General features: G+C 33.6%; 1 protein-coding gene across 1 annotated transcript; it reads right to left on the bottom strand.

Moving 5' to 3' along the window:
* Window positions 1-509: 509 nt before the first annotated feature.
* Window positions 510-26,736, bottom strand: LOC141342152 (high affinity nerve growth factor receptor-like). Its single transcript, XM_073846540.1, has 13 exons — window positions 26,591-26,736; window positions 24,075-24,217; window positions 23,619-23,757; window positions 18,796-19,128; window positions 18,684-18,701; window positions 18,318-18,370; window positions 16,704-16,806; window positions 12,875-13,039; window positions 12,660-12,790; window positions 11,207-11,379; window positions 5,761-6,001; window positions 5,327-5,485; window positions 510-1,716 (listed from the first exon to the last, which is right to left on the bottom strand). Exons 1-13 carry the CDS (start codon window positions 26,640-26,642, stop codon window positions 1,531-1,533), a joined length of 1,896 nt encoding a protein of 631 aa, XP_073702641.1. The 5' UTR covers window positions 26,643-26,736; the 3' UTR covers window positions 510-1,530.
* Window positions 26,737-27,218: the final 482 nt, after the last annotated feature.

Raw genomic sequence — 27,218 nt, 5'->3', positions numbered from 1 at the left:
CCATATTACAGAAACTTCCTATGTCTTAACATTTAAAATCAGGAGCCGAAAGTCTTGAATTCATTAATTCATGGCATTCAATGTGGCCTTTACTGCAAAAAAATGATGTTCTTCCTGAGTGTTTTTGTCTTGTTCTCCAGGAAAAATATCTAAATATTCTTACGTTTTTGTTTTTGTGAGAAGTTGAGTGAGTTTATGCTTAAAACAAGAATAAATAACTAACAAGGAGTAGACATTTGGTAGATATTTGTTGTTGTTTTAAGCGTAAAATTACTTATTTTTTTATACATTTCTCAGAATACAAGACTTCTTTTGTCAGTTTTCATCTCAAGTAAATATATCTTGATTATGAATCTTTAGAAGAACGTTTTTTTGCAGTGTGATTAGGTACACTCTTAAAAATAAAGGTGCTTCAAAAGGTTCTTCACAGTGATGCCATAGAAGAACCATTTTTGGTTCCACACAGAACTGTTCAGTCAAAGGTTCTAAAGAACCATCTCTTTCTTACCTTTTTATAATCTGAAAACCTTCTTTTACAAAGAACCCTACTGTTGAACAGAAAGGTTCTTCAGATGTTAAAGGTTGTTTATTTAACCATTTAGACAAACAAGGTTCTTCCATGGCAGAGGTTCTCAACTCTGGCCCTCGAGGTCCACTTTCCTGCAGAGTTTACCTCCAACCTTGATCAAACTCACCTGCCTGTAACTTTCTAGTAATGATGAAGAGCTTGATTAGCTTGTTCAGGTGTGTTTGATTAGGGTTGGAGCTAAACTCTGCAGGAAAATGGACCTCGAGGGCCAGAGTTGAGAACTCCTGTACTATGGCATCGTGAAGCACCTTTATTTTTAAGAGTGTAGACTGAAAAAGCTCCTAAAAGTCTTAAGTTTACTTTCATAAATACTGCAGAAAACTTGTAAACAGATAGAATAGTATTATGAGTTTGTATGATTCCGTAATATAAGAGTAGGGTTTCACTCTCCCCATTGGTCAGACAAACAGCAAATCCCGCCCCTAGACTCACGCCATTGGTTGAGGCTGTTGCTGTGTCAGGCTGGGCAGGACGCTCAAACAAACAGAGCCGTAGTTTTTACATTTATCTGGAAAATCAACCTACAACGTCTCTTGCATATTAGACTGGATTGAGCAAAATTACACACTTCACCTTTAATGACCTTTAATTACAAGACCTTGACATCAGTAACCTCATATAGAAAACCTAAGTGTCTCTTCAGGGGTGAGTCATGAAGATCCATGAGCAATTTCCGCTAATGCATATTCAGAGTATCCACTGTCCATTTACTCAGTCCATTTCTCATACTTATTTCTTCAAATTTAAACACATGGACGCAATCGTACACCTCCGGTGGGTTAAAACGCACACATCAACAAACACCGGAAACGTTCATACTGCACTTCTGAGACAGTTTGTGAATTGTGTCCGTCCAAAACCCACCACTGATTTTTCTCCCTAGCCCAAACAACCTGCTTCCGGAAGTATGTCTTTTCCATGCAGGTCTGATCAGGGTGCTGCTACTCCAGGATGTCCAGGTAGACGGGCGGGTTCTTGACGAGGGCCACGAGGCGGTTGTAGATGTCCTTGATGACAAGCCTCTGCTGCGGTTCTCTCTGCCAGCAGCCCTGCATGAGGAGATGCACTTCCTTCGGGCAGGTACGTGGTCGCTCAAGCTCTCGCCCCTGTGTGATGCACTCAATGGCCTGGAAAGAGGGTAAATATTTCATATTTACAGTCAGACAAGTGGAAATGATGGTAGTATAGTTGTAGTTCTTTTTTTAGTCTGCTACTTCAAACTACAGTTGAGGTCAAAAGTTTACATACAATTTGCAAAATGTTAATTATTTTACCAAAATAATTGTTATTTTTTTATTTAGTACTGACCTGAATAAGATATTTCACATAAAGGACATTTACATATAGTTCACAAGAGAAAATAATAGTTAAAAATGTATAAATGTAATTAATCCTGTTGTTACATGAATGATCCATAGCTGTTTTTTGACCTGAACAGGTCCAACAAATTCTTTGGTTTTTCAGCATTTGTGTGTATTTGAACCCTTTCCAACAATGACTGTATGCTTTTCAGATCCATCTTTTTACACTGAGGACAACTGAGGGACACATATGCAACTATTACAGAAGGAAACACAATGCATTATGAGCCGGGTGAAAACTCAGGGTAAATTTAACTTATTTTGTCTTCTGGGAAACATGTATCTGCTGTGGCTTCTGAAGGGCAGTACTAAATAAAAAATATATATTTAGGCAAAATAAGAAAAATGTACACATCTTCATTTTGTTCAAAAGTTTTCACCCCCTGGTTCTTAATACATCGTGTTTCCTTGAACCTTCTGTAATAGTTGCATATGAGTCCCTCAGTTGTCCTCAGTGTGAAAAGATGGATCTCAAAATCATACAGTCATTGTTGGAAAGCCTTCTTTTCAGAAAACACACAGCTGTGGATCATTTAGGTAACAACACAGCATGAAGGTTGAAGCGTATGTAAACTTTTGAACAAGGTAATTTTTATAAATTCAACTAATGTTTTATCTTGTAAACTATATGTAAAATCTTTTATGGGAAATATCTTACTTTTATGGGAAATATCTTACTAAATAAAAAACATGCATTTTGCAGATTCTGCAAGGTGTATGTAAACTTTTGACTTCAACTGTACCTTCAAATTCCAAAGCTGTTAAAACTGTGAGCCTGTGCTTGCTTTTAAAATTATTTTTGTTAAAATAAAAAATAAAAATATTGTTATAAAAAATAATAATTTATAATAATGTGCATTGTACTTAATTAAAATAAAACAATCAAAAATAAAAATAAATTAATGTCAAAAAACAATTATTTTGTTTAGCTAGTTGCCAAATGTCTGATTTGTCTAATTTTAAATAATTGAAACTAAACCTGAAATAAAACAAATAAAAGCAATGTAAACAGAAAAAAAAACTAATAAAAACAACAAAATTACTAAAACTTTAACTAAATTTTAAATGAAAATGGAAAATAGTGCGGTACTAAATGATAAAATTTAGGCAAAATAAGAAAAATGTACACAAATTTATTCTGTTCAGAAGTTTAAACCCTTGACTCTTAATGCATTGTTTTCTTCTGAAGCATGAGTGAGCGTTTGAACCTTCTGTAATAGTTTATATAATCATAAATGTCAATTATTTAAATTGGGTCATACATGATTTGTTTGACAATAATATTTTTAAATTATTATTAAAGGAAGAATAAACATATAAATGCTCTTTTCTTTAATATGGAAAAGTTCTAAACATTACATTACGTTTTCGTGGTTTATTTCATGTATTTTATTTTAAGAAAATCAAAGAAAATTCGATTTCTCTGACTCTATTTTCTCCAGGCAGCAGTTGGCTGCAAAGAAGCACCCTCTCTTCTCTCCAAGGCTATTCCTGGTGGCTATTTAAAACGGCAGTGACTTCAAGCCCTTATAGTATTGCCTCTTAATCAAATGAGGTGAAGAGACTGTCAGCACCACACAACATCATTCTGAAATGGGCTTTCAATCACTGCAATAAATTAACAAAAATTCACATTGACCCCTCTGAAAGTCTGGCACCCTCTCTCTTCGCAGATGGAAAGTTACGAACGATCCGTCTCCGTCCCATACAATTAGGCTCTGGATAATTAGCTGTGTCCATCATGGCTCGAGAAGGATTAGGTTAACAAGGTTAAACAACGTCGGCCCAAGGCGAAGATGAGGTTTAATCGGATTAAAATCGAGTCGACAGGAAAGTGATCTACCTCTCTGTTGAAAGAAGAGAGGCCTCTCCAGCGTAATAGCGCAGTTGTGGTCACACCAGAGTCCACTTTTTGGTGCCTAATCTGAGAGGTCTGGATCACTCTGGAACCGAAAAACATCTATTGATCTTCTCGTTCATAAGTGCTTAAGAGCACGGTCTGATCCAGTCCAAAATGGATGTTCACATCACGACGAAGGTTGGGAAAAGCAGCTCTGTCTGTTTGCTTTAACTCACTAACCAGCACTGATGCCATCAGACAGTCCAAATCACTTCTGTCATTGCAGGTAAACATTACTGCAATCGTTTACTGTCAAATGAAAATTCATTTACTCACTCTCTTGTTGTTCTAAAGCGTTTTTTTTTTTTTTTTTTCAGTTGAACACAAACGGAGGTGTTTTGCAGAATGATAAAGTTGAAAACCACCAAAAGTCTCATTAAAATAGTCTACAGTTTAGGTCAAAAGTTTACATTCCCCTTTCAGAATCTGCAAAAAGTTCATTGTTTTAGCAAAATAAGATGGATCATACAAAATGCATGTTATTGTTTATTTAGTACTGACCTGAATGAGATATTTCACACAAAATATAGTCCACAACAGAAAATAATAGTTGAATTTATAAAATTGACCCTGTTCAAAAGTTGGTTCTTTATACTGTGTTGTTACTTAAATGATCCACAGCTGGGTTTTTGTTTACTGATAGTTGTTCATGAGTCCCTTGTTTGTCCTGAACAGTTAAACTGCCTGCTGTTCTTCAGAAAAATCCTTCAGGTCCCACAAATTCTTTGGTTTTCCATCATTTTTGTGTATTTGAACCCTTTCCAGCACTGACTGTATGCTTTTGAGATCCATCTTTTCACACTGAGGACAACTGAGGGACTCATATGCAACTATTACAGGAGGTTCAAACACTCACTGATGCTCCAGAAGGAAAAACTGTGCATTAAGAGCCGGGGATGAAAACTTTTGAACAGAATGGAGATGTGTACATTTTTCTTATTTTGCCTAAATATCATTTTTTCATTTAGTACTGCCCCTCAGAGGCTACAGAAGATAGTTACATGTTTCCAAATGGACAAAATAAGTCAAATTTACCTTGATCTTCAAATTCAAAAAATGTTAACCCCCAGCTCCTAATGCATGGTTTTTCCTTCTAGAGCATCAGTGAGTGTTTGAACCTTCTGTAATAGTTCATATGAGTCTCTCAGTTGTCCTTAATTTGAAAAGATGGATCTCAAAATCATATAGTCATTGTTGGAAAGGGTTCAAATACACAAAAATGCTGGAAAACCAAAGAATTTGTGGGATCTGGAGGATTTTTCTGAAGAACAGTGGGCAGTTTAACTGTTCAGGATAAACAAGGGACTCTTGAAAGTTTTTTAGGTGAGCTGTTTCTTTAAAATCTGTTTGTTTTGTGGTTGTTGTTTTTTTGTTTTTTTAATGCTGACAATAAATGAGTTTTGGCATTTAAATAGGTATACTTGTGCAGCCACACATGGTTGACACTAACTTTGAACAATAAATGTGGTACTTTACCTCACTGTTGGATAGCTGATACCATGGTTGTTTGCCATAGGTGAAGATTTCCCAAAGGACCACTCCAAAGCTCCAGATGTCACTCTCCGTGGTGAACTTCCTGTACATGATGCTTTCTGGTGGCATCCAGCGAATGGGCAGCATCGTCCTCCCACCAACCTGTGAACATGAAAGAAAACAGATTACAGCCAAACATCTCTGCTGTTGGTACATATACAAAATCACAGGGCAAAATCACAAATGAGATATCTTAAGTGTCTCAAATGTTTCTCCCAGACCTCAGAGAGATACAGAACTAGAGAAGTCTCCAGTTTCTGAAGAAAGTCAGAAATCAGACCAAATGATTTGCCACTTTTGTTATTCACAGTATATTTTTGGAGAAAATTTTAGGAGAAACATCTGAGACGTGTTGAAATTAAAATGCGGTGTTTTACCCTGTAGTAATCAGTGCTGTAAATGTCTCTTGACATCCCAAAGTCCCCAATCTTCACCACCAGCCCTTCTCCTACTAAACAGTTCCTGGTGGCCAGGTCTCTGTGGACGAAATGAAGGGAAGCGAGGTACACCATGCCTGAGGCGATCTGAGCTGCGATGTGGAGCATCTGAGGAAGAGTCAACTGACCCATCGGAGGAACCTTCATCTCATCCAGGATACGAGCATCTGGACCGTGAGCCCTGTACAAACACAAAGTATGTACATGTTATGTGAATATGCATAGATTACCCAGATAGCTTGCTACATTGTCCTAGATATTTAGTATATATGTGATGCGATCTAGGAAAACCCAACACATGGTGCAATTATTTTTAGGTTTTCAAGCCCTTTCCAAAAGTGTTTTTATTTTGTCCGTAGCTTAAACATAACAAAAGTTGTCTGTCGGGATTTGTGTGATAGCTATGATTTTCAGGAATGGAATTTTGAGGAAAACTGATTTAAAGTGAGACGGGTTTTACTTTCACTTCACGGGTTTAACAAGAGCTCTGTCAAGTCAGAAGCGCCAAACTGCATCATTACACAAACAGACTAACGTCTGTTTTCCGTTAATTATCAGGGACATAGTCTCTAAACTTTTCATCACCCCTTGAATGTTTATATAGCATGAATTTTAATTTTAGCTTTACATTTAGTTTTTACATTTACATTAGTTCACATTTAGAAAAGCCAATGTAGCGTAACCTTTTCATACAACAGACTGTCTTTCGACTCCTCCTCTTTAGTAACTTCGTCATCCGATCTTTCATCTCTGGATGTGAAATAGCCATCTCACCATATAAAACAAAATATAAATAAATAAAAAAAACTTTGCGTGCCGTAGTTTACACAGGACTGGTGGGGAATGTTCATTGATACACCTTTATTAAATATGTTTCATGATTTATTGTGGTAGGTTAACTGTTTTTGTGGTGTTTAGAGAAAGCACCTCCATAGGGCGTTCTTATAAGAAGAAAGACAGAGTAATTTCTGCTTGCTGCAATAAATCGCTATTTTTCTGCAGTAAACAAGTGAATTTTGCTAAGATTTTTTCAGTGATGATAGACAAAATGTTATAGAATAATTTAATGAAAACCTAATTTTGACCAAAAATTGATATTCTACCTGTTTTTCTGAATTTCCTGAAAATGTCCCAGTGCGATATCCGACAGGTTTTCCCAGATTGCATCACATATTTAAAGCATGCTATACTCTTAAAAAAAAAAAATAGGTTCAGAAGGGGGTTTGTATGACAGCATATTTTGAGATGAAATGTTGAAACGTTTCGAGAATAAAGTCGAAATGCTTTTAGAATAAAGTCGAAATGTTTCGAGAATAAAGTCGAAATGCTTCGAGAATAAAGTCGAAATGCTTCGAGAATAAAGTCGAAATGCTTCGAGAATAAAGTCGAAATGCTTCGAGAATAAAGTCGAAATGCTTCGAGAATAAAGTCGAAATGCTTCTAGAATAAAGTCGAAATGCTTCGAGAATAAAGTCAAAATGCTTCTAGAATAAAGTCGAAATGCTTCGAGAATAAAGTCGAAATGCTTCGAGAATAAAGTCGAAATGCTTCGAGAATAAAGTCGAAATGCTTCGAGAATAAAGTCGAAATGCTTCGAGAATAAAGTCAAAATGCTTCTAGAATAAAGTCGAAATGCTTCGAGAATAAAGTCGAAATGCTTCTAGAATAAAGTCGAAATGCTTCGAGAATAAAGTCGAAATGCTTCGAGAATAAAGTCGAAATGGTTCGAGAATAAAGTCGAAATGGTTCGAGAATAAAGTCGAAATGCTTCTAGAATAAAGTCGAAATGCTTCGAGAATAAAGTCAAAATGCTTCTAGAATAAAGTCAAAATGCTTCTAGAATAAAGTCGAAATGCTTCGAGAATAAAGTCAAAATGCTTCTAGAATAAAGTCGAAATGCTTCGAGAATAAAGTCGAAATGCTTCTAGAATAAAGTCGAAATGCTTCGAGAATAAAGTCGAAATGCTTCTAGAATAAAGTCGAAATGCTTCTAGAATAAAGTCGAAATGCTTCGAGAATAAAGTCGAAATGCTTCTAGAATAAAGTCGAAATGCTTCGAGAATAAAGTCGAAATGCTTCTAGAATAAAGTCGAAATGCTTCGAGAATAAAGTCGAAATGCTTCTAGAATAAAGTCGAAATGCTTCTAGAATAAAGTCGAAATGCTTCGAGAATAAAGTCGAAATGCTTCTAGAATAAAGTCGAAATGCTTCGAGAATAAAGTCGAAATGGTTCGACAACTAATTCAAAATGTTTCGACAATGAAGTCGAAATGTCTCAACAATAAAGTCAAAATGTTTGCGATTACTGGGTGGCCGACACAAATAATGAATGGAAGAAGTTAGATATTATTTCCAATCATTAACTGTATTATACCGTATACTGAATACTGTATACTGTATAAAAAGTTGAATAGTCACGTATATAGCCACAAGTGAAAAGCTAAAGTTATTCTATATCTACACCACAGTTGCACAACTTCAATGCTAAGCAATTCAGACAACCTCTGTAGACTTCATGATAATGGACCTGAAAATTTAAGACTTACTAAACTTATTTCCAGGTTTTAGAACTCATTCATGCAGCACTTTATTCCCATTGTGACAGAAATGAACTGAAAGTGACACCAACTGTGATCTTGGCACAGAATGAACTGCTTGAGATGAAGACATTTTTACACAATATTGAATTAAAAAAATAGAAAAATTGTGTATTTATGAGATTATAACTGGATGCCGTTCACTAGCAATATAACAACGATGCAGCATACCACTTTATATTGTTATATCCACCTCTTTCGGTAAGAACGGTCACGGCCATTTGTACATTGTATGGGTCTGGCGCGTTGAAGAAAAAGGTGGATACAGCATGCAATTTCACATTTTGACCCTCAATCGGTAAGGCCAAGTTTATAAATTATGCTTTATGCTTTGGAGCAAACTCCAGATTGAAGCAAGTCACTTTGGATGAGAAAACATCTGCTAATGACAGCACAAGCACCATGGGTCACCATTGCCTTGCGTGTCAGGCCTCAATGTGCAAAGCACTCTCGCCATTCATCCTAATATAAACTCTGCCACTCGCTTGCCTTCTGAGGTTTAGTATGTGATCCCTATTAGTTTAGCAGGCAGGTGGCAGGATGAGGCAGCTGCAAGCAAGACTGGAGACACATCCATACACGTGAAAATGCGATTTCATCTCCCCCTCAAACATTCATATGTCCCCACTCCCAATCTGGCCCCAGCAACCACCTGGCAAACAGACTGGATCTTTACGCACCGAGACTCAGCTGTGCTGGACATATGGTCAGTCCCCCATCAGCCACCTCATACTTCAGTCAACTTTACATCTTAATTAAGACTGGAGCATCACAAAGCTGCATCTGCATTTGGGCTCCATCGCTCCTCTACTTTGTTAGGTCTTCGAGTTTCAGATATGGAAAATGAATGCTTTGAATTTGATGCAACTGATCAAGTACACTCTTAAAAATAAAGCTTCAAAGAACCTTTCAGTGTTTTTTGGGTGCAAAGAACATATGTGACCCTGGACCGCAAAACCAGTCTTAAGTAGCATGGGTATATTTGTAGCAATAGCCAAAAATACATTGTATGGGTCAAAGTTATTGAATATGTTTCTTTTATGCCAAAATCATTAGGATATGAAGTAAAGATCATGTTCCATGAATATAATTTGTAAATTTCCTACCTTAAACATATCGAAACTTAATTTTTATTAGTAATATGCATTGCTAAGAACTTTATAGGCAATTTTCTCAGTATTTAGATTTTTTGGCAAACTCAAATTCCAGTTTTTCAAAAAGTTGTATCTAGACCAAATAGTTTACTATCCTAACAAACCATGCATCATTGGAAATGAAAATTTAAATTTGGTCCAGGGTCACAGTTAAATTTGGACTGGAGCATCACAAAGCTACATCTGCATTTGGGCTCCATCGCTCCTCTACAAAACTTTTAGTGTTTTCCTGGTGTAAAGAACATTTATGACCCTGGACCGCAAAACCGGCCTTAAGTAGCATGGGTATATTTGTATCAATAGCCAAAAATACATTGTATGGGTCACATTTATCTTTTATGCCAAAATCATTAGGATATTGAGTAAATATAATGTTCCATGAAGACATTTTGTAAAGTGCCTTACGTAAATATATGAAAACATAATTTTTATTAGTAATATGTTTATTAGTTTATTGCTAAGAACTTTATTTGGACACCTTTATAGGCAATTTTCTCAGTATTTAGATTTTTTGGCAAATTCCATTTTTTCAAAAAGTTGCATCTCAACCAAATGTTCTGCTATCCCAACAAACCGTGCATCAATGGAAAGCTTATTTATTCAGCTTTCAGATGATGTATATATCTCAATTTCAAAATTTTGACCCTTATGACTGGTTTTGTGGTCCATGGTCACATTTTAATTAAGACTGGAGCATCACAAAGCTGCATCTGCATTTGGGCTCCATTGCCCCTCTACTTTTTTGGGTCTTCGACTTTAGATGTGGAAAATGAATGGTTTAAATTTGATGCAACTAAACCAGAAAACAGTACACTCTTAAAAATAAATCGTCAAAGAACCTTTCAGTGAAACTTTTAGTGTTTTCTTGGTGTAAAGTGGTTGGTGTGTCTTAAGTAGCATGGGTATATTTGTATCAATAGCCAAAAATACATTGTATGGGTCAAATTTATCTTTTATGCCAAAATCATTAGGATATTAAGTAAAGATCATGTTCCATGAAGATATTTTGTAAATCTCCTACCGTAAATATATAAAATTAACTGATATTAGTAATGTGCATTTCTAAGAACTTAATTTGGGCAACTTTCAAAGCAATTTTAAATTTTTTGCACACTCAAATTCCAGATTTTTTTAAAGAGTTTTATCTCGACCAAATATTCTACTATCCTAACATCATACCATCAATGGAAAGCTTATTTATTCAGCTTTCGGATGATGTATAAATCTCATAAAATATAAAAATCTTAAAAATTGACCCTTATGACTGGTTTTGTGGTCCAGGATCACATTTTAATGATCTTAAAACCCTTTTCCACTTTAAATAACTTTAAATAAATGTTCATTAGTGGCATCTATGGGTCCATGAAGAACTGTTAATATCTATGGAAACTTTCCATTCCACAAAAGGTTATCTATAGTGGAAAAAGGTTCTTCAGATCCTTAAAACATTCTTTACACTAAGAAAATAATTGTTGTTTTAGGAAGTAATCACTGAAGGGTTCTTTGGTGAACCCAAAATGGTTCCTCAATGGCATCAGTGGAGCTTTAAGGAAGCTCTTTAGTTTCTGACCGCAGTACTGCATTGCTGGTGCTGTAGTTAATTCGCTGTGAGAGGCTAGTGGTTATTAGACTGACCTTAGAAAGCGGTTGAGGTCTCCGTGTCGCATGTACTCAAACACCATGGCCAGAGGTTCTCCGTCTGTACACACGCCGTAGAACCGCACAATGTGTTCATGCTGTAAAACCGTGAGCAGCTCGGCCTCTCGCTGGAAGTCCTGCCGGGTGGACTCGTTGGCGACTTTCAAGGTCTACACAGACAATCAGATATGAAAATAGTGAGCATATTTGGACACTGTTAAAGAAATTCAAGGTAATAGATTTTGGAAAATAAATACTTGAAAATTTATGCCATTCAAATTCAAACTGCAATTCTTCATTCTGTTCGCTACTTAAATTTTACGTATTAAATGAATTAATTTTAATTTCTAAGTTCAGTTCTAAATGACACTCAGCTCTGGTTTAATGCTTTGTAATTTTGTTATGGGTTTTTTGTTTGTCCTTTTTAGTGTTTTCTATTTACACTACCAGTCAAAAGTTTTTGAACATTAAGATTTGTCATGTTTTTTTAAAGAAGTCTCTTTTGCTCACAAAGACTGCATTTATTCAATCCAAAGTACAGCAAAAATAGACAAATTGTGAAATATTTTTACTACTTAAAATTGTTTTCTCTTTGAATATGTTTTAAAATCTAATTTATTCCAGATTTCAAAGCTGATTTTTAGCATCATTACTCCAGTTACATGATCCTTCAGAAATCTTTCTAATATTCTGATTTGCTCCTCAAAAAACATTTATGATTATTATTATGTTGAAAACAGCTGAGTAGATTTGAACAGAAAGTTCAGAAGAACAGCATTTATCTGAAATAGAAATATTTTGTAACATGATAAATGTATTCATCAATTTAAAGCATCCTTGCTAAATAAAAGTATTAATTTCTGTAATTTCTTACCCAAGAAAAATCCTGAAAAAAATGTTAAATAGTAAAAATATTTCACAATATTCCTGGTTTTGATGTATTTTGGATCAAATAAATGCAGGCTTGGTGAGCAAAAGAGGCTTCTTTTAAAAACATTAAAAATCTTACAAAAATGTTTGACTGGTAGTGTAGCCTTAATTTACAGAAAGAAAAAAAAAAAAAAAAAAAAATATATATATATATATATATATATATATATATATTTCTTTATAATTTATTTATTTATTGTTTTTTTTTTGTGTGGATGTTTTGAATGTTGTTGCAAATTTCCAATTTTAACTACTTGTCTAGCTAGCTAACATGAATGTGACAGACTTGAATGAATCCGAATTGGTTAAAAATCAGTGATGTTTTGCATTGTATACGATCAATCTCAAACAAATGCGTGGTTTTGCACATGCAGTTACTGTATGTATTTTAGCTGGAGAATTTCTAGCTATAATTATATAATTTTTTCTGGCACTTAAGAGTATATTGACTTAAAAAATCTTACATAATGCTGAACTACAAGAATGTTAAGCCCTGATAACATAAAGCATGATTGCATACCTTGATAGCAACCAGCATCTTGTCAGTATCAGGACAGAGATTTGCACATTCTGCCAGGTAAACCTTGCCAAAGGCTCCTTCGCCCAGTTCCCACTTCAAAACAATGTCTTTTCTTTTAATGTGCTGGACGCCTGCAAAGTACAAAGTATTAATCACTTTAATTGAATCAACATGCTGAAAACTTGTGTGATATTGTTGAATTGTAAGACACTCACACATGTCTTTATCTTTGATGATTCCACAGAAGTACTGCGGGTTCTCTACAAAGCTGGACAAGCCAGAATCTAATGTACCATCATCTGAAGATGGAGGACTTGCACCGAAGTTCATGAAGCGAAGAGATACGGCCAAATCATCCTCAGTGCCTAGAACAGATGAACCTGTGGGGAAACAGACAGGAAGTGGTTGTCAAGCTGCTCCGGTTTGGTGTATTTGTTTCCTTTCTTCACATCTATATCCTGAGCCCATGTTAGGTTAATCAACTTATTGGCAATCACTGAGTCATCTGAAGTGCTCTACACAGCTTCCTGTGTATAGTTTGACAACATAATAGACGCTACATTCTCTCTTATTTCCTTGTGTATTTTTAGCCGGCCACGTTTAACACTTTCACATCTGTTTACTGTTTAACTTTTTAGAACTTTGGCTAATGTTCTGGCAAGGTTCTCTCAAATGTTCTTCCAGTAACACTTATAGAATGTTCGTTTAAAGATAAGTGGTATTCAAAAATGTTCTTAGAATGTTTTCAGACTTTTTTTTAAAGGTTTAAATTAAATATTTTAAATGCAACTGTGTTTCAGAACATCCACAGAATATTCAAATGTAACATTCCATCTCCCCAAAATTAAAATTCTATCATCATTTATTCTCCCTCCACTTTTTCCAAACCTGTATGAGTTTCAATCTTCTGTTGAACACAAAAGAAGATATTTTGAAGAATGTTGGTAGCACACAGTTGATGTAGCCATTGACTTCCATAGAATGGAGAAAATACTATGGAGGACGGTGGCTACAGTTAACTGTTTTAGGGTGAGTAAGTGATGACAGATTTTTCAGTAAAATATCACTTTTGCATTTGCAAAACCAAGAAAAAAAAACCTATTTATATATTTTTTTGTTTTTCATAACGTAAGGGGAACATTGGCAAAATGTTCTTAGAAAGGTGGTTTCAAACTGGGACCCAAGAGAGTGTGGGAAAAGTTGAGGGAAAAAAATAAATAAGTAAGCAAACCAAAATCTATTTGACATAAAATAAAAATAAATAAAATGTAATTACATTTTTAAATAAATAAACGCATTTATGCATATTTATAATATACATTTTTTACAATATACACTGACGCTCAAAAGTTTTGGAATCAGAACAATTTTTAATGGTTTTTAACGACGTTTCTTATGCTCATCGAGGCTGCATTTATTTGATCATAAATACAAAAAAGTATTATTTCAATTTAAAATAGCGGTTTTCTATGTGAATATTTTTTAAATGTAATTTATTCCTGTGATACAAAGCTACATTTTCAGCATCATTACTTCAGTATTCAGTGTCACATGATTCTTTAGATATTATTCTATCTAAGTTGTGCTGCTTAATATTTTTTTGTAACCTGTGATGCTTTTTTTCATGATTCTCTGATCAATAAAAGGTTAAAAATAACAGCATTTATTTAAAATAGAGAGGTTTTTTAGCAATATACACTGCTGTTCAAAAGTTTAGGGTCAGTATATTTTCCTTCTTTTTTTTTGAAAGAAATTAATACTTTTATACACCAAGAATGTGTTAAATTATTAAAAAAAGATTTACATTGTTAAAAAAAGATTTATATTTTGAATAAATGCTGTTCTTTTTAACTTGTTATTCATCAAAGAATCCTGAAAAAAAAGAATCACAGGTTCCATAAAAATATTAAATAAAAATATAAAAACTGTTTCCAACATTGATAATAAAAGTAATAAATCAGCATATTAGAATGATTTCTGAAGGTTCATGTGACACTTAAGACTGGAGTAACAGCTGATGAAAATTCAGCTTTGCATCACAGGAATAAATTATATTTTCAAGTGATATTGTAATAACATTTTGCAATATTAGTTATTTTCTGTATTTTTGATCAAATAAATGCAGCTTTGATGAGCATAACTTCTTTAAAAAACATTACAAATCTTACTGATACCAAACCTTTGTACCAGTCTTCATATATGAAAACATTGCACAAAGACCATATTTGGTGGTCTCCAAGATTGAAATCCCCTGGTTTGAAAAAGTAGCATTACAACTTTCCTCAACAAGCAGCGAGATTTAAGGTATCATGTGGCGCAAATGATTACATAGTGTAATTTAATACTTGAGGCTAGGAGTTTGTTCAAATCTGTAACCCTAAGTGTACGAAGTAGTACTGCTGATGCTTGCCTTGTTAGATGTTGTTTAAAATTGACAAGAAGATGCATATCCAAAACAGCATCTACAAAACAGATACTGTATCTGTCAGAATGTTTACTTGATCCGAAGCAAATGACTCTGGTTTTTAGAAAGCAGAATTAGACGCGAAAGCTTCTCCTTCAAATCACAAAACCCACTCAAGCTATAACCGCAGAGACCCCAGACTGGGCAGAGAAGAGGAACGCAGGGAATAGAGGGCGAGAGGGGAGGGAGGCAATCAGGTCCACTTAGGCACTTTGTGAGCCGAGCGAGTGGACCTGAAAAGCCTGGCTCCATCACTCTTCTTTAATGGCTCGCTCGCGGCTGGGGCTCCCGATGCTATTTACTTTGCATGCTGTAATTAAGACCTGGCAGCACTTTGCCGAGCTGTTAGGCTGACACTGTACAAAGTTACAGCTTCGAAGAGACTGTATTTCGCTGCCTTTTTGTGCCTTACTTAAAAGCAACACAATGCCTCCTGTGGAACTCATTCAGATTCCAAAATAATAATGGAGAAAGTCATTTTGGCATGGGCTGTGATTGTGCTGTCTCCGGCTTTCATTTAACACTAACGTCTTCTACTGTTGCGTGAGTTGCACCTGGTTTGTTTTCACAATGCATTTGTTTGCGATAGTTCTCTTTTCCATGAAAGACCAAAACAGCTTCATTTGAGACCAAAGTAAACTGATTTAGTCTTCTGATTAACTGCAAATTGATCTGGATTTTGAAGAAAAATTGAGGCGTCCAAATATGATTTTAAATTGTTGTACTTTTGAGAAATTAACAGAAATTGTGAAAAGTCAATAGTCTTGAAAAAGCAGTTTTATGACTGCTGTATCAACCAGTTATACATGAAAAGTAGTAAAATATTAATCACAACTAATTTTGCTTCTGTAATCTGATGTATTGTGGAGGTAAACAGGATATTTAATGAGAAAAAAATGTACGGTGGTGCTTAATAGTTGTTCGTGTCAGATTTGTTGCTGATTTAAAATTCAATTTAACAAACATTTCCCATTTTCCATTCCCATTTCCCAAGTTGGTCTTGCATGCCCAAACTAGTTGCTTGAATAAATTGCAAATTCCCTTTCTAGCTCTTTACTTTCTAGCTTAAACAATGGCTGATATATGGTATTATGACCACTTCCTATGTCAGTCTGCCTCTTTATGAATGAATCGCTTGTTGTACTCCCCAATTGTAAGTCGCTTTGGATAAAAACGTTTGCTAAATGAATAAATGTAAATACGGCTATCGAGTGAAACTGACTTTCCTTTAAGGGGCATCTGGTAACACATAAAGTCAACATGAAATCTTAATCACAACTTGTATTCATAATCTGGTGCATTTCCGTGCTGAACAGGATGTTTAATGAGAAAGAAATGCAGAGTGAGGCTTGTTTGTATCAGTTTAGAATTAATTTGTTTGTGAAAAGTGGATGTAACATGCCAAAATGTGGTTCCATCAGCTTAAAAGGAAAGTTTTTCAGAGCAGTATGGAGCAAGGTTTAGAAGGAAAAAAAAAAAATTATTAGGAATAAAATGCACAGTAAAACCAGGAACATGCATTAAGAAAGCAAATACAGGTGATGTTGACTTTTAAGCCTAAATGTGGAAGTAGTACTTACGGTGGATGCCAAACTTGGAGTGCTGTCCACATTTATTGATGACGACAACCATGATGAGCAGAAATGTGCACGCGAACACAGCGAGACCCACCGCTACTGACACCTATGAAAGTGGAAAATTAGATTGATAACTATGGAAACCCGTTTCCGCTACTGAATGAAAAATAAAAAAGGTAATTGTGACTTTTTATCTCACAATTATGACATTTTTTTCGCAGTTGAGTGTTTCATCTCAGTATTCTGACTTTTTTTCGTAGAATTGCTTGATTTAAACTTGCAATTGCGCGTTATAAAGTCAGAATTAAGAGACGTACTCTGGCAATTCTGAGAAATAAATTTCCACTTCTGAGAAATAAAGTAAGAATTGTGAGATATAAACATTTTTTCCCCTCAAACTTACACTTTAAAACTCACAATTGTGAGTGTATATCTCACAATTCTGAGAAAAAATTGCAAGATATAAACTCTCATTGATGAGACAAACTGAGAATTCTCAATTCTGTCTTTATAACTCGCCATTGTGAGTTTATATAACACAATTCTGATTTTATAACTTGCAACTGTGAGTTTATATCACGCAATTCTGAGAAAAAAGTCCGAATTTTTTTATCTTACAATTCTGACTATCGCAATTGTGAGTTTATATAACGCAACTCTGACTTAATAACTCGCAATTGTGAGTTTATCACATGCATTTCTGACTTTATAACTCGTAATTGTGAGTTTATATCACTCAATTCTGAGAAAAATTTGAGAATTACGTTTTTCTGTCAATTCTGACTTTATAACTCGCAATTGTGAGTTTATATCATGCAATTCTGAGAGACAAAATTGAGAATTAAGTTTTACCTCAATTTTGACTTTATAACTCACAATTTTGAGTTTATATCACTCAATTCTGAGAAGAAATTGAGAACTGTGAGTTTATATCACGCAATTCTGCCCTTATAACACAATTGTGAGTTTATATTACGCAATTCTGAGAAAAAAGTCAGAATTTTTTTATCTTACAATTCTATCGCAATTGTGAGTTTATATAACGCAATTCTGACTTTATAACTCGTAATTGTGAGTTTATATCACTCAATTCTGAGAAAAATTTGAGAATTAAGTTTTTCTCACAATTCTGAATTTTTAACTCGCAATTGTGAGTTTATATCATGCAATTCTGAGAAACAAAATTGAGAATTAAGTTTTACCTCAATTTTGACTTTATAACTCACAATTTTGAGTTTATATCACTCAATTCTGAGAAACAAAATTGAGAATTAAGTTTTACCTCAATTTTGACTTTATAACTCACAATTTTGAGTTTATTTTACGCAATTCTTAGAAAAATGTTTGCGTGATATAAACTCACAATCGGAAAAATTGTGAGATAAAAAAAACATTGACTATTTGTTGCGATTGTCAGTTTATATCATGCAATTTTGACTTTATAACTTGCAATTGTGAGTTTATATCACTCAGTTCTGAGAAAAAAGTTAGAATTGTGAGATAAAAGGTCCTTTTTTAAAACTTTTTATTCAATGGTGGAAACAGGTTTCCATAGATAACAGTTATAAAACAATAAAATAGAAAATAATAAGTTGTGCATCATATCTCGTCTCTTACCCCAAAGACTCCGTTCTCCAGTTTCTCTGTCTCTGTTGACTGGTTAGTGGGAGCTGCAAATGTTAAAACATTTAATAAAAAGTTACTTTATAAACACTGCAAAAAATGCCATTTTTTGTACAAATCTAAACATTCTTAAATCAAGATACATTTACTTGAGAAGCAAAATAACTTAAGATAGTAAGTCTTGTTTTCTGAAAAACCTATCAGAATTAAGTGAGGGGGGAAAACATCTTATTTTCCCTTAGAATTTATTTTAATGAGTCATTTTGCACACTGAGAAAGTATGTGCAGTGAATGAGATAAATTGTGTATTCTAGACATTTGAATATTTGACATATAGGAATTTGATTTAGAGTAACTTACTTGGGTCATCAGGGAGGACTTGCATGTGGAGAGAGAATTAAGTAATAAATGAGTCAGTGCACGACACAGGCGATGAAGTACATGCCATGTTTTTGCCATGATGTGCACTCACCAAGAATGATGCCCTCCGGGTCAAGGGGGTCAAAAGGATTGTCCATGAACTTCCCTTTTGCCGTCGCCTGATCTCTACCCAGTTTATTTTCCACGATGAGCGTGTAGTTGCCATTGTTGAGGTGAGTGGGCTTGTTGAGGAACAGGCAGCCGTGTTGAACGGAGCCGTCGGCCGCGTCTCTGATCAGTTCGGTGTAGGCGTAGCGTGTTTCGTTGAGAGGCGTGTGGTTGTACAGCCATTTGATGGTGGCGGGAGGATTGCTGTCCACAGCGAATGGGAAACACCAGTGATGTTGTGGTTCTGGATCCTTTAGGAACAAGATCCGCACTGGAACTAAACACATAATGGGAATGAGTTTACACACATGTGCATATTTAACAGTTTCTTCAATTTTGAGATTTGGTTTACTTTTGATATGATCTTTCTTGGCTAATGTAAAGGGATAGTGATAGATTTTGGCAAAAAAACACTTTTATTAAATAACAGAATTATTAACTTTCTTATTGTCTTATTATTAACTTTATATTTTTAAGAAAACTTCAAAAATGATGTTTTGAAATTATTATTATTATTATTATTTTAATTAATTTTTGTTATTATGTAAGAATATGGAAAAACAGTAGAGCTGTGTGTGCATATATGCATAAAAGAATTTAAACTTGTATTGTTGTTGTTATTATTATTATTATTATTTAATTAAATAACAGAATTATTAGCTTTCATATTGTCTTTTTATTTAACTTTTCATTTTTATATTTTTAAGAAGACTTAAAATGATATTTTAAAATTATTATTATTATTATTATTCAATCATTTAATAAATTTAGTTATGTAAGAATATGATAAATCAGTAGCAGAGCTGTGTGTGCTTATATGCATAAAATAATTTAAATTTGTATTGTTATTATTATTTTATTAAATAACACAATTATTAACTTTCTTATTATCTTGTTATTTAACTTTTTATTAATTTTATATTTTTAAGGAGACTTCTAAAATGATATTTTGAAATGTTGAAAAAAAATGATATTTGATTTGCTTTCGTTATTATGTAAGAATATGATAAAACAATAGCACAACTGTGTGTGCATATATGCATAAAAGATTTTAAACTTGAATTCTTGTTATTATTATTATTATTAAATAACTCTTATTATTTTAACTTTTTATTAACTATATTTTTTATCTTTTTTAATACTTCAAAAATGATATTGAAAATGATTTATGATTTATATATGAAATTATTACTATTATTAATAAATAACATACTTATGAACTTTCTTATTATCTTATTATTTAACTTTTTTAATAAATTTATTTTTTTATATTTTGTAAAAAATTATATTTTGAAATTATTATTATTATTATTATTATTAAAGTATTTTATCAACTTATATTATATAAGAATAATTAATGAATAACTATAACTTTTTTATTTGTGATTTATGTGTATTTTAGTGTGTTTGTCTCACTTTTGTCCCTTCTTCTGTAGCTTATATTTGCTTTTTGCTTTTTTTTTTAAATGTGCAACAGCCTTTATATATTTGTCAATCTAAGCAATATCCCATAGGTTCCTACTCTATTATTATAGGCTTTTTTCCTCAAATTTAAACAGTGTATTTTAAAGTTAATTTAAAAAATAGTATTTATTATTATTATTATTATTATTTCACATATACTGTTTTTGAAATCAGTTTTAAATATGTACTGTTTAATAAATATACTTTAAAATATATACAATAATAGAAATAATAATAATAATAATAAATACTGTTTTTAAAATTAAAATTTAAAATGACTTACATACTGTTTAAAACATATACTTTAAAATATATACTGTAAATATTAATATTGATGATAATAATAATAATAACGATAACAAATATATACTATTTTTAAAATTGGCTTACTGTTAAAAAATGTATACTTTAAAATTTATACTATTTATACTAGTAATTGTAATATTTAGGGTTGCAAAATATCTGTAAACTTTTACAAATTTTTTAGAATGTTTCCAAAAAATTTCATCTTTGCAACCCCAATAATAACAAAGTATTTTAAATAATACATTTTTTTGAAGATTTTTTTTTTCGCCTTTATTAAAGGAAAGAATATTTAAAGAATACCTTTCAACCTGTGCATTATAAAATGGTGTGTTAATTTGTGATTTTGTGACAATTTTGTGAATTCAGCTCTCTGTGTTCCTATTGCTAGTCATTGCTTTGCATCACAGCTCATTTGCATTAAGTTAAAACCAGTTGCTGCTTAAAATCACAGCTGCCTTCAGCATTCACGCTCAATTAAAGAAGTCCACCTAATGTTCCTGTACAGATAATGCTTTTCTAAATCCAGTACCTGTTCTTCAGAATAGCTCAAATGACTGGCACATCCGTCATATTTTTTTTCCACGAATCAATGTGCTCCATTTTTACAGTAAACCTGTTGACCTGTTATAAATAATAAATCCCTGTCTGTTTAGGGGACCTAACCACAAGAGGCACTTGAGAGCCTGCCGAAGGTGGGATGCAGGAAATGGTTCTTTTAGCCGGGAGAACATGCTGATGCGCACGGCCCGCTCTCTGCCTCATAACCATTTCACTGCTCTTAACCCGTGACCCTGCCTGCGGAAAGTGCTTCGCACGGAGAATCGCAGTCATTTGTGTCGTGGCCTAGAGTTCACGCTTAAAAACCGTCCTCGTTACACCGACCCCACGTTAACGGTCGAGTTCGAGAGCCATCTGTGAACTCTGCTAATTGTGGTAATCAAAAGGAATTAAATAATTGAACCATCAGGTTGCAGTTAAAGTAGATGGCCATAGGTGAATTTCATCATCTGGAGCTACGGTTAGCTGTAAGTACAGTATGCTAAGGCCATTACAAACGTTAAGGGAATTATATTATCGATTGGTGTCTGGGTTTAATAAAAGAGGTTTTGAATCAGAATTAGGCCTGTGTGCGGTACGGGATTTTGTGAGCACGTTGCTGTGACCAGCCCGCTAATTCACGAAACTAATTAAGCAGAGGCCGTTGACGAGCCGTTGTCCACCCGTCACATGATTCTGATAGACTGGCATCTAGCACACTTGCTATCTGCCAATCAGTCCTCACAATTATATTTCCGGACTACGGGGGAGAGAAATCCATTAGTAGAGAACAAACAAGATCTGAAGACGGTTATCATCCCATTTTCCTGACAGTCATTATCGCTCCCCTGATGGCTATACATTTGTCTGAAGTCAAGCACTGTTTTTCTTCTTTCTGAAGAGGAGGTGATAAACAGTGATAATTGCTGTGGTGTGGAGTGCGGTCATATGGGAGGATTTTCGATGGAAAATCTCACAATGCTTTTGCTTGCTGGCAAGAGCAGGGATATTGTCCATTACTAAAACTATTCAAGCATTTTTTAATTGAAATAAAGTTTTAATAAAGTAAAATATAAATATTGGGTAAGAAACTTTAAATGGATGTGGAAATGTCGCCTTAACAGTGAGCTAAAATATATTTAAAATTAAATTATAATTAAATAAAGCTATGAACCTAAACAGGGTTATTATAGTTATAGCATTTTTCTTAATAAATATTAACTGAAAAAATACTAAATTAAAATTAAGTATACACTTGCACAGCAACGTGTTTGACTAAAACGATGCAGAATTTAAACCACTAATTAAAAACTCAAGAAAAATTACATTTAAGATTAGAATAGAAAAATGAAAACTATATGAAAATATTAATAAAAGAAAAATATGATAGTATCTCTACACTGATTCTAGTAATTAAAAAAAATAAATAAGTAGCAAAAGAACAATAAAATACTTAATATATATATATATATATAATATTAATATTAAATAATATTAAAGTATACTATTTACTATTTAAATAAAAGCTAGAAAGAAGTCTCTTCTGCTCATTAAGCCTGCATTTATTTGATCCAAAGTACAGCAAAATCAGTACAATTTTGAAATATTTTTACTATTTAAAATAACTGATTTCTATTTGAATATTTTTTAAAATCGTATTTATTCCTGTGATTTAAACGCTGAATTTTTAGCTGCATTACTCCAGTCACATGATCCCTCAGAAAACATTCTAATATTCTGAATTGCTGCTCAAAATTATTTATTGTTATGTTGAAAGCAGCTAAAAACAGAGTAGAATTTTTCAGAAGAACAGCAGTTATTTGAAATAGAAATATTTTGTAATATTATAAATGTTTTTATCATCACTTTTGGGCAATGACAATTGACAATTTTGTAATGGTATCTTTTCTTTGGATCTTTCTATTAATCAAAGAATCATAATAAAATGTATTTAATTTTACAATTGTTTTAAATATAATTAATAATAATAATAATAATAATAAACATTTCTTGAATCAGCATATTAGATGATAATGATTTCTGAAGGATCATGTGACACTGAAGACTGGAGTAATGATGCTGAAAATGTAGCTTTGATCACAGAGATAAATTACATTTTAAAATGTATTCAAATAGAAAACAGTTATTTTAAATAGTAAAAATATTTCACAATATTACTGCTTTTGCTGTGTTTTGGATCAAATAAATGCAGGCTTGGCGAGCAGAAGAGATTTTTTTTTTAATCGTTAGAAATTTTTGACTTGCAACTATTTTTATCTTTTGTATTACCCAGATGCAAAAGCAAGCTTGCGTGGAAACCTTATTCGCAGTTGTATTCAAATTTTCAAATGCACTGGTGGACATTTATGCAATGCGACTTAGTTTGTACAGGGTTATTTTTCTGTGGAAAACCAAGAAAAAAATCCAGGAAATTAAAAGACAGAAGGATTTAGCACATACATTCGATGTCCAGTTGCACCACAGCTTCTCCCATTCCAGCACGATTCTCCGCCTCACATGTGAGGTTGTGCAGGTTGTCTCCGGACGACACGTTCCTCATGTAGAGAATCAGCTCCAGACTTGATCCCCAGATTCCTCGCTGTGGACAAGGATGGATGTAAGCAAGATTTTACTGACTGACCTCTCCTGCAACTACGTTTGAAGAAACCAACCTATAAGGCACTTGATCAACAGTTCTTTCAACCAATTTTGCTTGTAATAATTGTCAAAAGTGGCTTACAAATGAGGAATACTACAATACAAGTAATTCAAGATTGCATGGTTTTTATGCTCCAGTGCCAACAGATGATCTTGATCTAAGTATGTAAATCTAAATTCTTGGTTAATCACATTGGTCATTTTCCATAGATTTCAATTTCATTGACATTGTCCTTGTCTGAAAGCTGTGTTGTTTACCTGCAGGGTCCAGCTGGACTGTAGATGCTCTGTTCTCCAGCGGATCGTCGGTGTTGGTACTCCAGTCACTAGACAGGTAAATGTCAGATTTCCACCTTCTTGAGTTGACAGTGTTGATGGGTGAATTAAGACCTCAGGAATACCTGCAGAAAACAAGACATTTTGCCGGTTTTAGTTTTAAGGACATTGGAAAATAGGAAGAAGATCAGGAAATATACCAATATGAAGTGTGTGAGTACACTCTTAAAAATAAAGGTGCTTCAAAAGGTTCTTCACAGCGATGCCATAGAAGAACCATTTTTGGTTCCACAAAGAACCATTTAGTCAAAGGTTCTAAAGAACCATCTCTTTCCTACCTTTTGATAATCTGAAGAACAATCTTTTCACCGCGTTTTGTGAAACAGAAAGGTTCTTCAGATTTTAAAGGTTCTTTATGAAACCATTTAGACAAAAAAGGTTCTTCTATTGCATTGTGAAGCACCTTTATTTTTAAGAGTGTACATGGAATATTCTTGAATACACTGCTATTTACAAGTGTGTTTTTAAAGAAATTAATTCTTTTATTGAGCAATGATGCATTAGATCGATCAAAACTAAGAGTGAAGAGTCAAATAAATGCCGGTCTTTTGAACCTGAAATCACAGTTTTTACAGATATAAGCAGCACAACTGTTTTCAATAGTGGTGATAATGAAACAAATGTTGCTTAAAGGAGTAGTTCACTTTCATTACAAAAATGTACAGATAAGGTACTCACCCCCTTGCCATCCAAGATGTTCATGTCTTTCTTTCTTCAGTCGTAAAGAAGTGGTGTTTTTTGAGGAAAGCATTTCAGGATTTCTCTCCATATAATGGACGTCTATGGTGCCCCCGAGTTTAAACCTCCAAAATGCAGTTTAAATGCAGCTTCAAAGGGCTCTAAATTTTCCCCCTTCAAGGAAGAAGGGTCTTATCTAGTGAAATGATGGGTTATTTTCTAAAAACATTTACGACTTATATACTTTTTATATACTTTCAAGCTAGACAAGATGAGCATTTGAGGTTAAAAAGTATATAAATTGTATTTTTTTTTTTTGCTAGATACACTGTAAAAAAAAATCAGTAAAATTTACGGTAAAAAACTGGCAGCTGTGGTTGCCAGAATTTTACCGTAAAAATACGGTAGCAATGTTTTACATTTTAAGGTTTTCACTTAAATTTACAGGTAAATACCGTAATTTCATACTAAAAACCGTAACTCATATAATGGTAATATACCAACTTATTGAAGCACTGAAATCTGTTTTGTACCTTTGTAATACAATGATAAAACACATAAAACTGAAATAATGCAAAAAACATCAATTTAACAACATTAGATGTAACATACAACCCTAATGTACAAAACTGCCAAGAAAAAAAAATGAAGATGATGTTATTTCAAAAAAAAAAAAAAATCAAATAAAAAAATGAAATTCAGGGAATTCTGGAAATGTCAATTTACAGTTATTCACTGTAAATTTTACGTTCTTTTTCACTTCCAAAAACAGTATACTACCGTAAAATTAAATGCAATGTCCAACACAGTTTTTCACCGTATATAGAAGGGGAACTTACCGTTAACCATTTCACAGGTTTTTACCGTAGCATTTTTACAGTTTTTTACCGTTAAATTCACTGTCATTTTTTTTTACAGGGTAAGACCCTTCTTTCCTCAGCTGTGATCGTTTAGAGCCCTTTGAAGCTGCATTTTGGAAGTTCAAACTCGGGGGGCACCATAGAAGTCCTTTATGTAAATACTGGGTACTTCTGCCTATGTCAAGCTAGGTCAAGATGAGCATTTGTGGTGTAAAAGTTGAGTTTTTTTAGAAAATGAGAGATCGTTTTACTAGATAAGACTGGGATCGTGTAGAGCCATTTGAATCTTCATTGAAACTACAGTTTGGCCACCGTGGAAGTCCACTATATGAAAAAAAAATCCTGGGATGTTTTCCTCAAAAACCTTAATTTATTTTTGACTGAAGAAAGAAAGATATGAACATCTTGGATGACATGGGGGTGAGAACATTATCAGGATTTTTTTACTAGAAGTGAACTAATCCTTTAAGGAGCAAATGAGGATATTAGACTGGTTTCTGACACTGAAGACTGGAGTAATGATGCTAAAAATTCAGCTTTGCATTATAGGAACAAATTCAATTTTAAAAAAATATTCTAATAGAAAACAGTTAGTTTGAGTTACAATAATGTTTAACTATTTTATAGACTTCTTTCAAAAATCTTACAGCCCCAAATTATTGCACAATGTAATATTGTAAAGTATCCTTCACAACAATTTGGTTTCAATATCTTAAAGGTAAAGTGTGTAATTTACCATAGGTAATGATTGTTTCCTAAACACTGCCATTAGTCAGTCCATCCCTAGTGTTTCGGGAAATCAATCTATGCATGACTTGCTTATATTAAGCTCAGATAGAAGTTAGTAAAACGACACACTTTTTCTTAAAAATAGGTTTTATCCCAGATAGGTGCACTTACTGCAGTTATCCATTTCAAATGAATCCAGCTGAATGCTGTTGCCATTGTACATGCAGTTTTGTTGAGAATCAGTGTCGCTTTGTCTTTTTCTGTGCCACTGCTGAAGCCAGTAAATGTCACATGAGCAGGTGAGCGGATTGTCTCTCAAGATTCTGTGCGAAAGAGAAGCAGTTGACATTTCTTATGCTTATTTCACGCTTTCAGCAAAATAATACATGCGTAGGACCTCAGATCTATCATTTAAACTTTTCAGACAGAGGTAAAGTGTTCACATTTTCAGTTTGAAATCACCAGCAGAGCAGAATAATTCTGTAAATCTCAGTGGCAGTGCAGTGTGTTACTCACAGACTCAGCAGAGGGACCGATTGGAACACCCTCCAACTGATGTGCATCAGGGAATTAGAGGCCAGGTTTCTGTAAAAGACGAGAAGATATGAATTACACATGACAAAGAGAGATACATATTCTCGTGCATTGAATTCTTTGAGCTCTGGTGTATAATAGTTAAATAGACTCCTAATAAATAGGACTATTTCTCTTTAAAAATGTTATATAAAGTGTAGAGTTTAACCTGTTTGGAGAAAAATTAGACTTTTATGTAAATTGTGTAAAATATGTTGCTGTGATA

Source organism: Garra rufa, chromosome 9 (assembly GCF_049309525.1).
Source record: "Garra rufa chromosome 9, GarRuf1.0, whole genome shotgun sequence".
Lineage (NCBI taxonomy): Eukaryota > Metazoa > Chordata > Actinopteri > Cypriniformes > Cyprinidae > Garra > Garra rufa.
Note: the sequence above shows the minus strand (reverse complement) of the source record. Positions and strands in the feature narration are given on the sequence as shown.

What these genes read in the sequence shown, in the direction of transcription:
- LOC141342152 (XM_073846540.1), bottom strand. Translation starts at nt 26,642, where the DNA reads ATGTACAATGGCAACAGCATTCAGCTGGATTCATTTGAAATGGATAAC. An exon ending in TGGAGAACGGAGTCTTTGGG is followed by an intron (nt 16,807 to 18,317) that starts GTAAGAGACGAG and finishes CCACTTTCATAG; the next exon opens with GTGTCAGTAGCGGTGGGTCT. An exon ending in AGATGCTGGTTGCTATCAAG is followed by an intron (nt 11,380 to 12,659) that starts GTATGCAATCAT and finishes TTGTCTGTGTAG; the next exon opens with ACCTTGAAAGTCGCCAACGA.